The 15385-nt window shown below is 43.3% G+C and overlaps 1 protein-coding gene across 1 annotated transcript in view; it reads right to left on the reverse strand.

Moving 5' to 3' along the window:
* The window catches only part of Reep3 (receptor accessory protein 3), a 78004-nt gene that overhangs the window by 12777 nt on the left and 49842 nt on the right, over positions 1-15385 (reverse strand). The window contains exons 3-5 of the mRNA XM_085679718.2: positions 13401-13477; positions 11008-11128; positions 10245-10358 (exon numbers count right to left, since the gene is read on the reverse strand). Coding sequence (XP_085535844.1) covers positions 10245-10358; positions 11008-11128; positions 13401-13477 — 312 coding nt within the window. The remainder of the gene's footprint in view (positions 1-10244; positions 10359-11007; positions 11129-13400; positions 13478-15385) is intronic.

Genomic DNA, 15385 nt, shown 5'->3' on the forward strand with positions numbered 1-15385 from the left:
GGCTCAGTATTCTGGATTAGTAATAGTAAAACTAACTAGTCCGTTGGGGCTTAACACTTATGATGTAGAGAAGTTCTTCAAGGAAGGACGGTGTTTTAAAACAAGCATAAGTCACGAATGGTAATAGCTCTAACTGGAGGTCAGTGGAAAGAGTTAGGAGCAAAAGAATTTTGGATATGCAAACATCTTCACACAATGAACAATCCGGCCAGACATGTTCATCACAGGATAGTTCATTTCAGCTTTCTAAAAGGTACATTTAATTTTATGTATATGAGAAGGTGTCTGCATGTATGTATGTGCACTACAAGGATGCAGTGACCTCCCAGGCAAGAGGCTGTCTGATCCCCTGGGACTAGAGGTAGAGGCAATGAGCTACCATGTGGAAGTTGGGACGTGAACCAGGTTCTCTGCAAGAGCAATAAACACCTCTAACCACTGAGCCAGCGCTTAAGCTCCTACTGTTGTCCTAAAACTATGACAGACACAAGCAAATATTTAAATGTAAATTAATTAAAAAGGAAAACACAGTTTGGTTTTTTGAGACAGGGTATCTCTGTGGAGCCTTAGCTGGCCTTGAACTCATAGAGACCTGCCTGCCTCTGCCTCCTGAGTGCTAGGATTCAAGGTGTGTGCCACTACCGCCGAGCCGAAATGAAGTTCCTCACTTTCACTAGCCACATCTAAGATGTCTTTGGCTGCCGGTGACTGCAGCGGAAAGAGTACGGCCAGCACAGACAGCATCCCCATCACACACTGCGTGCAATGGTTTCCATCACCACTCAGCCTTCACGGGGACATTCATCTGAACTTTTAAGATCTATCTCTCTAAACTGTGAAGCTTTGTAAAATGAAAAAAAAAAATCCTAAATTTACCCAGTTTAAATCTGCATAGCATACGGATGATTCATTGTTTTATTTATAGCTAGGCTAAAAATACTTGTCTCAAGGCGTTTACACTGATGATTTCTTCCCACACACGTGCATTTCGGATTGTCTCTACTTCTCACATCACCATGGAAACTCATCCGTCATGCTTCATCTCTAAACTTCAACGTTAAAGGTGTTACAAACATTTGGGCGTTTCTTTTCACGTGTGTTTTACCCTGAAGAAACAGCTCGTCGATTCACAAGTCGTGATTCAGTACTCTAGCCTACCGATATCATACCATGTCAAACCACACGCTGTGTCTCCTGCCTAGGTAAGGTTTGTATTTCTGCCACGCTTTGAATTGTGTAAGAACGTTTAAAGGTGGGGCTGGAGGGAAAGCCCAGTGATTAAGAGTACTCATTGCTCTTGTAGAGGACCCGGGTTCAATTCCCAGCACCCACATAGTATATCATCTGTAACTCCAACTCCAGGGGACCCGATACCCTCTTCTGACCACCTTGCATACCAAGTGTGCACATGGTATATATATATAAACATAAAGGCAAAACACTTTAACATAATAAGAAATAGATCCAAGGAAAAATGAGAAAATGTTTAAAATCCATTTCCCCAGTAAAATAAGCGGATATCACACATTTAAAAATTATTTTTGGAGGGATGGTGGTGCACACCTTTAATTCCAGCATTTGGGAGTCAGAGGCAGGTGATCTCTGTGAGTTTGAGACCAGCCTCATTGACAGAACAAGTTCCAGGACAGCCAGGGCTACACACACAATAACACCTTCAAAGAAGCTCTTGACAGACTTAGCTCATCCTATTATTTTCTGTTGATAGATAGATAGCACCGACTGACAGCAAAGATGGGAGCAGGCACTGCAGAGACAGAGGTCCCAGAAGTGCTGTGCTCGTCCACCTCCTCAGAACTGTGCGCCGTTCTCTTTCTGTAAATCCTCAATACTCCTGGTCTGTTCTTTCCATCCCATACCCACATACAAATGGCATGCAAGTCCATATATCATGACTTGGGTCTTAAATAGATCTGTCTCTTTGTCCGTCCGTCCAACCATCCATCCATCCATCCATCCAATAGCTAAGGGTGTTTTATCTGAACGTATGCCTGTGCGCTGTCCACGCAATGCCTGTGGAGGCCATAAGAGGATGTGTCGGCTCCCCTGGACTGGATTTATAAATGGCAGCAAGCACCATGCGGGTGCTGGGAACCAACGTGGGGTTCTCTGAAACAGATCAATCAGTGCTCTTAATGGCCAAGCCACCTTCCCACCCCCTTAAATGCAGTTTCCAGAGCTGGTTTTAATGAGCTACAGTGCCACTGAGTGTTGGCTGGGTTACTAATTGTACCATTGAAAGTGGTTTTAATTGGTGCAATCAGTAGAGAAAGCTTACCTCAACAGTGACCTAGAGTGCTGTTCGTATTTCCATTGCTGTATGATGTGTGTTTGCTACACAGGAGCTACGAGGAAGATTTTAGAAGACCACAAGACAGGGTGAATCTTAGGCTTCTGCCCTACTAGACCATCTAGAATGACCTTTTGTTGTTGGTTTTATTGAGACAAGGCTTCTCTGTGTAACAACTCTAGCTCTCCTGGCACTAGCTCTTGTAGACTAGGTTGACCTCAAATTCACAGACATCCGCCTGCCTCTGCCTCCCAAGTGCTGGGATTAAAGGCGTGTACCGCCTTTAATGGCTTAGAATGGTTTTATATTGAGCACGTCGTTAACATGCAAACTTAGTATTCCTTTTATGACTATTCCCTGCCCCTAACCTGACACAAGCCAGAGTTATTGGGGAAGAGAAACCTCAATTGAGAAAATGCCTCTATCATAGTGCCTGTAGGCAGATCTGTTTGTTGTGTATTTTCTTGATTAAAGATCAATGTGGGAAGGACCAGCCCACTGTGGGTGTGCCACCCCGGGCAGGTGGTCCTGAGTTGTGTCAGAACTCAGACTGAGCACATCACGGACAAGGCTGTAAGTGGCACTCTTGTATGGCCTCAGTTCCGGCCTTGGCTTCCTGCCCTGACCTCCCTCAGTGACGGCCTGTGGAAAAGCAGAGAGTAGGGGCTAAGGCTCAGTCGGCAGAGCGCTTGCTTAGCACGAGCCTGCAGGAAGTCCAGGACGCCATTCCAGCATGGACTGAACAGGGTCTGGTGATGCATGCCTGTCATCCCAGCAATCAGGAGACGGGGGCAGCAGGACCACAGGTTTAAAGCTGTCCTTAGCTATAGTGATTCTGAGGCCAGTTGGTGACACTTGGGACTAGCTTTGGGGAAGACAAATGGGGGAAATAAAAGGGGGATATAAGCTGGGTTTTTTTTGGAGGCCTCTTGACACTTCAACAGTTCTTACTACCTTGGGAAACTGGATTTCCCACTATATAGTTTTTTTTTTTTAATAGACAAAACCACATCTAAAATGAGAACAGAGAATAAGTGTAGCACCGTAAAGTTGAAAAACATTCAATATGTTGTAATTATCCAATGTAACTACTTCAAAGGAGAGGAGTAATTACAAAATAACCATATCCGAAGGGCAACTTGCTCACTCTAGTCCCATCCCTCTATCCCTTCAGCATAAAAGTCCATCAGTACAGGATCCTCCCCGCAATCCTAATCACATCCATGACGAAGGGACTGCAAGCAGTATGTGGGAAAATATGCAAAAATGAGGACAGTATAATTAATGTTTAGGTAGATGAGATGGGTGATTGATTTTCTAACCTTTCAAATTCTTCTTTAATATTATGAAATAATGATTTAGTTTAAGAAAAATCTTTAAAAGTTAGCTTTAAAATCCGTATTCCAAGTGATGGGTTTTGCTACAGCATTTTCAGCCACCTTTGTCCTTAACTGTCCTCCTCACGCTGGCTTAATGAGGAACTGATTATAATAACATGCTACACAATAACAATTTCTGCTCCACTGGTCACTAGGGTTTTTGTATCTAATGCTTCATTCCTATCACCAAAAGAAACACAGTTGCAGTGAGTGGTTGGGGAGATGGAGGTATGAAAATGAAACAAACATAGAAGAATAAAAATAGTTTTTCTGCTATCTTAAAAAAAAAGATTTGTTAAAAAAAGTTTTTAAAAAAATCTATTTTTACTTTTTAAAATTGTGCATGTGCCTGGGGGATGTGTGTGTGTGTGTGTGGGGGGGGTTGGTATGTGCATGTAAATGTTGGCCAGAGGCTGTAGCTGGAGTTACAGACACAGTAGTGAGCCACCAAGTGTGGTGCTGGTAACTGAACTCAGGCTTCTGCAAGAGCAGTATGTGTTCTTACCTGCCAAGCCATCTCTCTAGCCTAGCTTCCATTTTCCAGCTTCTGTTTTGAGGGCAAAGCCTACTCATTTATCACTAACAGGTATTACTGCTTTGCTTCAATTAAATGTGAACTCCTCCTCCTCTATCTGGCTTGCACAATGTTACACAAAAGGCTAAGAAAATTGAGGCTACTCTGGGCAGAGTATAGAAACAGCACTCCAATCAGGAAGAAGGGGTCACTGTCGACAGGCCATTTGCATACTCTAGCACTTCAGATTTCATTCATGTCAGAACTGTATGTGTAGCTGGGGATGGTAGCTCACACTTGTAATCCCAGCCCTTGGGAAGTTGAGGCAGGAGGGTCCCAAGTTCTAGGTCAGCCATATAGTGTTATCCTATCAAACTTTCTTACAGCCTATGCTTTTCTATGGTAATTCTTACTATCCCATTCAGTTATGACCGTTACTCAGCTCTACTCATCATCTGGGATGGGTGTTACATTTAACGGTTGCTACGTTTAGTTCTCCTTGTTGGGGGAACCTCCCCTCTGGATAGTCAATAATAACATTGATGAAGGCCAGAATGGATGTAGATGTAGTCCCATTAGGTGATGTATCTTAGTGTTTGGAAGGTTACAGAGATAAATATTTGTTGAAGAATAATCACTATAGACAAGAATTTAAAAGGAACTAGAAGACTAAAATTACTTGTAATATTTCCTAAACTTCTTATACATGTGTGTATGTTCTTTTAGTTTAGTCATGTGTCAAACCACCCCCCTCCCCCCATTCAGTGCACCTTTAAAGCAGGGTCTCTCAACCTCAATGCCATTGCTCTACTGAACTGGAAAGTCTTTGCAGTGTTTCTGCCCTGCAGGACAGTAAGCTGCATCCCTAGCCTCTACTCAGGCGTCAGAAGTGGGTCCTTGTCACTTGTGAGGACCTAAAACGTCCATGGTGGTGCACAGTCGGAGCATAAACCACTTCCAGGTGAGAGCTGCCGTTCTGGAGATGCAGCAAGTTTTAGATATCAATTATCAACCTTTCTCTTTATAGACAAGAACAGTACTTACTTAATTCTAACATGAGTGTAGGTGGTTTGCCTACAGTCTTGTGGCCAATACATAGCAGAATACAAACTTAAAGAGAAAAAAAAAATCCAGACTAATTTGAGTGTTCTAGAATCCAGTGTCAGCTATGCTAACCCGCTCTGTGGACTGTTCTAGAATCCAGTGTCAGCTACGCTAACCTGCTCTGTGGACTGTTCTAGAATCCAGTGTCAGCTACGCTAACCTGCTCTGTGGACTGTTCTAGAATCCAGTATCGGCTACGCTAATCTGCTCTGTGGACTGTAGGAAAATGGACTGGATTTTCTCTTCTCCATAAAAAAGGGACAGACTCTGTAACTGAACATTCTCAAAATCTTTTCACAAACATAAAGTCATTAAAACAGATAGCAAGGGGTCAGGAATTTGAAGGTAATAATGGTGACTTTAAAAGTCAACTAGATTTCTGCAGATTACCTTCAGAGCTCTAATTTCCTTAAAAAAATTATTTGGGGGGGGGTCTATTAAAGAGACATAATGAGAAGAGGCTGCCAGAGTGAATCCTGAGGTGGCCCAAGGGGCCAGCGGCTATGTTCTTCACCTGCCCTTCATCGCATGGATGGCGGTCAGCTACAGCAATGCCACCTGCATCTCCTACGTGGAAGCAGGGATGCTTAGCATCCTCAGCAGAATCCTTGAAGGTCCTTCATGTATTTGTGCTTTGCTCAGCCAAAATAAACTTGTGCACTGACCTTGTGAACAGATGCCTGGTAATGAGGCCACAGGACTGAGTAACATTTTTCAGAGAACTGCTTTATGGTGTAATAAATGTTCTGATTAGATTCCTGTTTCCATCTCTTACACGCTCAGGTGATTCAACCTGGGGATCATAGGCAGAAAGTTGCCATCGCCTAAAGATCATATGAGTGTAATAATTTTTAGACTGAAAGATATTTCTAACAAACTATGCTTTACACACATATATAAAACAATGCATAAATTTTGCTATTGTTTTTCTTTCATTTTCTCTTCAATCCTGACCTGCTTCTCAATTTGGCTCCAATTTACTTGAGTATGAAATGCCTGCTTCAGTGAGTTCTTTTGTGACAATACTATTTTTCTTTTTGATAAATGTCTCCAGAGATGAAACTGATTTCAGCCACTTAAAGAAAGCACAGTATACGTTGAGGCTAACAGAGCTAGCATTATATAGTACTCAACAGTTACTATTTCTAACAGACACAACAGCATCAGGAATCGGGTGTCCAGCACTCCTAGAGTCATGAGAACATGACATGACCTCATGCACTGAGACTCTTTTGGTTAAACAACCACGACACCAGCAAGCAGGGCTGTGAGCTTCAGTGGTGGGCTCGCTTTTTGTCGTGGCAATTTAGGTGGTTTGATAGTATAGTCTCTTGTTTCCTGCTGGGGGCGGGGAGTGGAAAGTTGATTTTGAGTTGTTAAATATAAAAGTGAAATCCATGAATCACAAAGCAGGAAGTAGATACGGGATTATCTTTTGTGGCATTTTTATAGAAAAGTCTTGCTGTGAGATAACATTGTTTAATATCAGAGGGTCCTAGCAGCCAAAAGATGGGTTGGACTTTGCAGTTAGCAACAGAGACACTGGCTGCAGTTGGAAGGTAAGGCGCCTCCGAGGCTACAGGGCTGAACTATCTTAGACTAGAATAATGGAGAGATGTCAAGTGTGCAGTAGATAGCATGATAGGACGGTAAAAACTGACGAAGGCAAAGCAAATGAGATAAAATGAGGTAATAAGGATAAAATTATATTGTGTGAGGGTTGCTGACTCCCCATGAAGCAATAATAGGCTTAATAAATATAAGTCATGATATAGTAAACAACCCACAAAAAGTTATATAACATGGCTACGAGTCGGAGAGATGACTCAGTAGCTGAGAACACTTGCTGCTCTTACAAAAGACATGAGTTCAGTTTCCAGCCCCCATATAATAGTTCACAACAATTCTGACTACAGGGGACCCAATACCTGTCTCTGGCCTCTGGGGGCACCAGGCATGCATATAATGCATATATACACAAGCCAGACAACACATTAGACATATTTCTAAGTGTTAAACTGAGAACCACTGGGGTTTCTTTCTATATTTACTAAAACAATGTCCTCAAATGCGTTTTCAATGCATGTTCAAAGTTGAAATTAAATTTGCAGTTTTCTACACAGGATCACGTTAAATAATGCTTTTAAAAAAAGACAAGTTCGGAAATGTTTTTGAGGTGTAAATGAATGTATTCACTTGGCCTGCACGGTCAAACAATGCTGAGGTTAAAAGGGAAGGGCCTGGAACTTGTTCGGAAGACCAGACTGGCCTCAAACTCACACAGATCTGCTTGCCTCTGACTCCAGAGTGTTGGAATTAAAGGCATGCGCCACCACCACAGAGCTGTACTTTGCTTCTAATAAAATTTTTGTTGTCCCCCCCCCCCCAGAGTTAATAATTGCCTTTTTAGTTTTCATTTGCTTAGCTGTCCTACCCTGTGCATAATCCCCAATACACTTTTCACAATGCTCAGGTCTGTGTGTGTACAGGTACACACTGTCTGCACCCAGCGAGTTCTTTGATGGGTTACACCATTCACATGGCTGGGATAAGTGTCAGCCCTGCACAGCAAAAAGCTAATTCTCTCCTATTCTCTATCCTTCAATTCTGTACTACTTTCAGAAGCATCTCTGTTAGCACCTTTGATCCACAGAATCCATTTCTGGCTGGATTCTGAACTTGATGCACAGTGCCCTTCTAGGGAATCTGCCATCTCCCGTCCGTGCTGGATAACCTAGGTCCCAGATCCCCTGAGTTTGCCCCACCCCCACTCCTCTTTAGCTCTGATCAAACATGTCTGCTCCCATAAAGGTGTGCATTTGGTACACTTTATGGGTTTGTATGTGTAGAACTTAAGAAGAAAAAAAAAGAAATTTATTCTTTTTTAATTATTTTAAGTTTACAGCTGATTGTCAGGCTTGATCATCACAGAACTTGGGCCAGAGTTACAGGACGGCATCACGGGTGATGCCACACAGACTTGATGCTTCTATTTCATTCACTAGAAGTTTACTGCCATTCTGATGCTAGATCATTTGAACACGATGTGCTTTTAGTCTCTGAAATCTGTGAGAATTTTGTCCTTCTTGCCTGGTGAGGGCGGGGTGGGAGTAATGTGAAGGCCCTGCATGCAGATGGTCACCCTTTCCCCTGTGGTGCCTGGTGACCTGGAGGCTCGTGGCCCTCAACACCACACCACACCGCACCCATGGTCCCCTTCTCTTTGCTAACCACATCAGTCCCCTCCCTTCACAGTGTCCAGTTGGGAAGGATGGATTTCTAGAGTGGTCTTTACAGTGTGTGTGTGTGTGTGTGTGTGTGTGTGTGTGTGTGTGTGAGAGAGAGAGAGAGAGAGAGAGAGAGAGAGATCAGCAATGCATTTTTATTAAGCAAGAAACAAAAGGCAAATAAACGCCAATAAGTTCAAAATGTTGCTCTTTTAGAGTCTATTCATCTCTTTTAATGAAAGAAAAGCCCACTACAGGTCCAGGAAAGGAAAGGTATATAGCAATAAACACTGTAGTTTACGTCTCTACAGTAATCAACAGCCATTATCAATACAGTTATCTACATACGCCTATGAATGACTTTCTGCTTAGCCCTCACTACAGTATGGCCAGGAAGAACATAAGAGTTCTCACTTTTGCTTATGACCTCTTAGGTGAGCCAGCCGAAGGCTCTGAGAAGTGAACGTGCTCTCAAGCAGCCCTCTCCCCACTGCAGGTCTGTGAAATCACTCCTAACTGAACCGCAGTCTTCCGCAGCACAGCTCAGTTACAAAGAGCCCGACCTGAGCTGGGGAGACGACTCAGAGGTCAGCAGCTCTTGCTGCTCTTGCAGACGACCCAGTTTCGGCTCCTAGCATCCACATTAGGAGGTTCACAGTGTCTGTAACTCTAGCACCAGGGAATCCTACGCTTCTGGACTCCATGGGCCCCTGCACTCACAGGCATTATACCCACAGTGATACACAAAGACACACACACACACACACACACACACAATTAAAACAAAAATAAATCTTAACAACAAACGACAAAAGAGTCTGACTTGAAAGAAGAATACTAATTGCCCCCATTTTACTTCATTTTAGTAAACCATTCGCCTGAAATTGAGGATCCCTGGTTCCACCGTGAGCAAGCACAGGGCTATCATGTACGCTCAGAGACACATCACCCTTGTTCTACACACAAAGCAACCAAGGCACACACAAACTAGCAAACAGCTTATGGTGACTTCAAGAGTCACAGTCAGCACTTTTTGGTTGTGACGTCCGTTTTTTTTCTTTTTCCTATATACCACGCGCTAAAATCAGTTGTACTATGCTATTGAAAAGAAGCCACACCAACCGCTACATGCAAAGGAGCCCACGAGTCATAGCGCCAGTTTCCAGAGAAGGCTGCTCAACCAGCAACTCGGATGGAGAGAACAGCTATGACATTGGTGACTCAGCACAAACTTTTCACATGCTTTATTTTGAATAACCAGTTACCTCAAATTGGTTGAAGTAGAGGTGCAGAAGGAAGCCAGAAATCCTAGCAAGGCAATGCCAGAAAGAGAGAGAGAGAAAGAGAGAGGGAGGGAGGGAGGGGGAAGACCAAAGACACAGAGAAAAGAATGGTCATCTTTACTTAATGCGATTCATCAAAACGATTTCAAGGTTAAGGGGGAGGGGGGATTGGATCCCAAAATGAAATTTGCAGGTATGTTTTATTTATTAGCTACTTTTAATTTCATAATAAATTAAGAGCTTTGGACTCCCAAGTAGCATAGAAAATCAAGTGTTAAAATATCATTAAAATTACTTATTTGTTTATTCAAGTGCTAGGATAAATATGAAACAGAGTTCTGTCACCATTTTCTACTGACCTAAAACGAAAAGTGGCTACTTTTCCGTATGTGCTGACTGGAAAACCCAATACAGCAAAGGGAAACTCACCTTCACTGCTGCCGTGACAGCCGCCGCAGCCGCTAAATTCAAACCTTGCCGCCCAAAGTTCACCATTGTCTCATAGCCTCTTTCCTTTGCTTGGACAATATAGTCATCGATTTCCTGGGGGCAAAGAGTCACAGTCAAATCAGGTGTGTGGTAGCACACCCCTGTGATCCCAGTTGGGAGGGAGGGAGGGACAGAAAGAGCCTACGATCAAGTTACAAAGTAAACTCAAAGCCAGTCTGGGCCACGTGAGGCCCTGATTAAAAAAATAAAATAATCCAGCAGGGTGTGGTAGTGAATGCCTTTAATCCCAACACTCTGGACAGGCAGATCTTTGTAAATTTGACGCCAGCCTGGTCTATATAGGGAGTTCCAGGTCAGCCAGGATGATACTCTAAGATCCTGTCTTAAAAACAAAACAAAAACTGGCCAACAGAAACAAGAACACATCCATATATGTAAGTTTACTCAAATTTTTGTTTTTTGAGATGAGGGTCTCACTATTTAGCCCTGGCTGGTCTAGAATTGGATAGGTAACCCAGGCTAGCCTAAAACTTTGAGATCTGCTTGCCTCTGCCTCCTGGGTTGTGCACCATCATGCCCTGCTAGTTTGTTGTTGATTCCCTCCCCCCTGCTTGTTTTATTTATAATCAGTGTTAAAAGCCTCTTTTCATAACCCTGGGTAGAGCATGCCTCTTTTCATGACCCTGGGTAGAGTATGTGCTGACAGACGTTACTGAAAGACAGGATGTAAAAATAACCTTACCCTTTCCTTTGAAGAAAGAAGAGGATGAAGGAACTTTCTGTATATTAAACTCGCCCCTCTGGTATAGGGTGACAGCAGCCAAATGACAAAGGCAATCTTCAGCTCATAGTACAGGGGAAACCTAACAAGAAGCAAAACAAAGAAATAATCAGAAAGAAATATGGTAAGAAGCGAAACAACAAATAACACGGGTCGCAGACTCGCCATGTCTGTTTCCATGCGTGGAAGCTGCTGACGAGGGAAACGATCACAATGGAATTTATTGATGAGTTCATAACAACTAAATCATAGATGAGTTGATCAAGATCTGCAAGGATCCTTGCAGACACCTTGCACGGGACAGCACCTGAACTGACTGCCGCGGCTCAGAAAGGATGAAACTACCATGTAGCCAGGGCAGCCAGGGACTGTCCCAGAAGTATGTTACACCTACGGACATCAGGGACACCTTCATCTTTCCCATGACACATCAATTTTCTCTCCAAATTCCAACGCAGATGAGGGTATAAGGAATTACCACAGAGGCAGACTACAAACTAGTCAAGTACCCAAGTCCAATGTCCTGTGGGTGAAGTTACTTCCCCAACCCTGGACCACACACACACAAATGGTGGTTCATGCCTATAATTCTAGCACTTAAAAGGTAGAGGCAGGAGGATCAGGAGTTCAAGGTCAGCCTTAGTTCCCTAAGATCATGCCTCAAAATAGATGAAGAAATAAGGAAGGAAGGACTTTGAAACTCAAATGGCTAAGAATCCTTGTTTTGTCAGTTAAAAGCTAAGAGAAGCTGGGAGGTAGTTGCACATGTCTTTCATCCCAGCACTTGAGAGGCAGATGTAGGTGGATCTCTGTGAGTTAGAGGTCAGCATGGTGTACAGAGTGAGTTCCAGGACAATCAGGACTACACAGAGAAACTATGCTATGTACTCCCCCCGCCAAAAAAGTCAAGAGATAATTCTTCTCAAACATCTACTCCAAAATCAACAGGAAAGGAAAAAAGATAAAGGGAAGGAAATATTTTGTGTGTGTATGTATGCATGTGTGTGTGTGTGTGTGTGTGTGTGTGTGTGTGTGTGTGTATGTTTGTGCACCTGTCAGCCTCAAGGAAAACATTTCAAATAAGAATAGAAAAATGGAGGAGGGTAGGGCCTGGTTCAGAGTGTATGTTGAACATCTAGGAAGTCCTGGGCGTGGTGGTGAGGGAGGAGAAAGAGAGAGAGGCAGGTTGGGGGAAGGGAGGGAGAGAGACCAAGAAGTGGGGGAAGATAGGGTGGGGTAAGAGACGGAGATGGGGGGATAGATATTGATTTGAACTAACTAGTGAATAAGGGGTTAAAAATGTGTAAGTCTGGTCAGGTATAGCGAGACATGCACGCAGGAGTCAGCCAGGCAGACCTCTGTGAGTTCGAGGTTATCCTGGTTCACAAGCCAATTCCAGGCCAGCTAGTTACACAGTGAGACCTTGCCCAAAAAAAAAAAAAAAAAAAAAGGAAAGAAAGCACAATAATATTGAAGTTTGATGATGTATACTTTTTCTACAAACCTATGTGATGATATGATATAATGTTCTATGAGAATATGAGACTGGGAATGAAAGCAGGCATAAGAAGGAATAGATAGGGAAGGCCAGGTTCAAGTCGGTATCTCTAGGTACCACTTTGATCTATCTGCCTGTCTACCTACCTATCTATTTGGCTGCATTTCGTAGCTCAGGTAAAGAAAAGATAACTGAGATAACTGGGTTAATTTCAGCACCAGTCTATGATGCATGGGAAGTGGAAACACTGGCGAGATCTCAGGTTTCCATTTTTAAAAAGGAGACTTCTCTGATAGCACGGCTGGATGGTAAGGTACTCTGAAACACCACACGAGGAGATTTGAGTCCTTAAGTATGGGTCCTCTATAAACTGTGAACTCAATGAGGGAAGGAACATGTTGTAATTACGCCTCGTGTTGCTTTGCTAGAGTCGCCAGGGAGCTGCTGCCGAGTGGGCGGGCGTCCACGTGGTTGCTGACGTGTAGTCTCAATGTGCGTGCCTCGGAGCTTTAGGGCTGGGAAGGGAGGGAGGGCCGCGACCAGATGCTGCGGATTGGAGAGGTGTCATTTCGGAAGCCGTCGGGAAAACAGTCTGAAGTCATGAGTGTGGAAAGCGGATTATGACAGCCAGGTTCTCTATTTTAGGATGCTGGTGGGAGTGGGAGGTGGGCAGGGATGAGCACTGTGAGCTGCCTTCATGAGGGCGGGCTCCACAGAAAGCGCTGTTGTCACGGGGAAGACAGAGGAAGAAAAAGATGCTGGGTAATTAAGTTGCTTGATGGATTTCTCATGGTGAAAAGCAAGAGCGGGGTAAGAACCTGAGAACGCCCGAGTCCCTCGGAGCGGTGGAACTTACCATGCAAGGGTTTGATCGGCCACTGTTTCAATCACAGTATAGAGGGCAAAGACGATCCAGTACATCATCCAGCGGACCTGGAAGCCATAAAAGCACTCATAAAATAACTGGCTATGACGACTGCAGGGCCTGGGGCCTCACACCTGAATCTCAGCATCTGGCACACTCAGGCAGGAAGATCCCCTACAAGTTTAAGGCTAGCCTGTGCTACACAGTGAACTGCATTATCAGCCTGGGTTCCAGAGTGAGACCATGTTTTTTAAAACATAAATTATTTGTTTTGAGAAATTTTATATAAATACACGTGCATCTTGGGATATACACCACATTGGGTCCAATGTACAAGACGGTGGTCCAGTTCTCAAGGGGTTTTATGTATGTATTTGTGGGATGACTACAAGAGTAAACAAATCTCTGAGGTCTGATGGAATGTAACTCAGTAACCACAATCAAATAATCACGCAATAAAACAGCAATCACAAATAAAACAGCACAAAATACAACAACACCTAATGCTCATTGGTCTTTAGAATTTTGCATTTATTTTGCATTGCATTTGCATTGCAAATTTTGCATTTATTGGGGCATTTATTATGGCTCAGTGGTTAAGAGCACTGGCTATTCTTCTAAATGGCCTGGGTTCAATTCCCAGTACCCATGTGGAGTCTCTAACTCCAGACTCAGGAGTTAGACAGGAGTTAGTCTATGACACCCTTACATAGACACACACGCAGGCAATGCAGTAATGCACATAAAATAAAAATAAATCTTAAAGAAACATGCTGTGGGATAATGCTCTTATATACTCTAAAGATTTGGCATTCATATTAGTTTAATAAAATGCTGATTGACCAGGCAGGAAGTATAGGCGGGGCAATCAGACTAGAAGAATTCTGGGAAGAGAAAAGGCAGAGACGTGGTTACCAGCCAGATGTAGAGGAAACAAGATGATAATGCCTTACTAAGAAAAGGTACCAGGCCGCATGGCTAATCATAGGTAAGAATTATTTAAGTTGTAAGAGCTAGTTAATAATAAGCCTGAGCTAAGAGGTCAAACAATTTATAACAAATATTATAATTATATATTATATACAAACATATAATATATATAAATAAAAACACTCTGTGTGTTTCTTTGGGACTGAATTGCTGCCAGACTGGGCAAGACAGTAACTTCCGTCTACAGAAAAAAAATAAAACAAAAAAATAAAAGGTTACATTTACAAATTTTTTGTTTTGAATTTATCTGTGTGTGATGATGAATGTCTTTAGGGCTAGTATCAGCTAGTCCCTCACTCCCAGCTGTCTTTTGGTATTGCGTCCTTTCGTAGGCAGATGCTAGATCAGTACCGTTAAACTTACTACCTCTCTGATTTATACCTTTTCTTCAATGCCAGCAAACACACTTTCTTTCACATAGGTCCAGGTTTTTCTTTTTTGTTTTATTTCCCTGCTCAACAACAGAAGCAAATAGACAACCACATACCAACCACTGGACTTGGGACTGCCAAGTACATCATACAGCAATAAAGCCTTTAACCCCTATAACAACACTATGAGTTAGGAAACGCATTGTTTCTGCCACAGGCAAGGGAATGGTGGCAGAAAGGTAAAAGCGCTTTCTCAAGGTCACTTTGCGGGAGTGGGGGTCCAGGCTGCATGATTCTGGGATGGGCTAGCCAGCTGTACATGCACGGAAAGAAAACTGGAGGAGCCCAGGAAAACCCACCATTTCCTTCCTTCTCATTCACATCAGTGGAGAGGCAGCTAGAATAGTGTACTATGTGAAAATATTTTTGAAGTCAGCACACACAGTAACGGATGCACTCGGGCATGGCTAGTCTAATACGTCCTCCTTAGCTACTTAGTTTTGAGAGAGATGCTTGTTGGGCCGTTTCACAGACATCACACTGTGACCCAAGGCTAGGGATGCAGCCACTGGTAGAGTCCTTGCTCGGATGTGCACACTACAAGCACGACAGTGT

Source organism: Myodes glareolus, chromosome 18 (genome assembly GCF_982192425.1).
Source record: "Myodes glareolus chromosome 18, mMyoGla1.1, whole genome shotgun sequence".
Classification (NCBI taxonomy): domain Eukaryota; kingdom Metazoa; phylum Chordata; class Mammalia; order Rodentia; family Cricetidae; genus Myodes; species Myodes glareolus.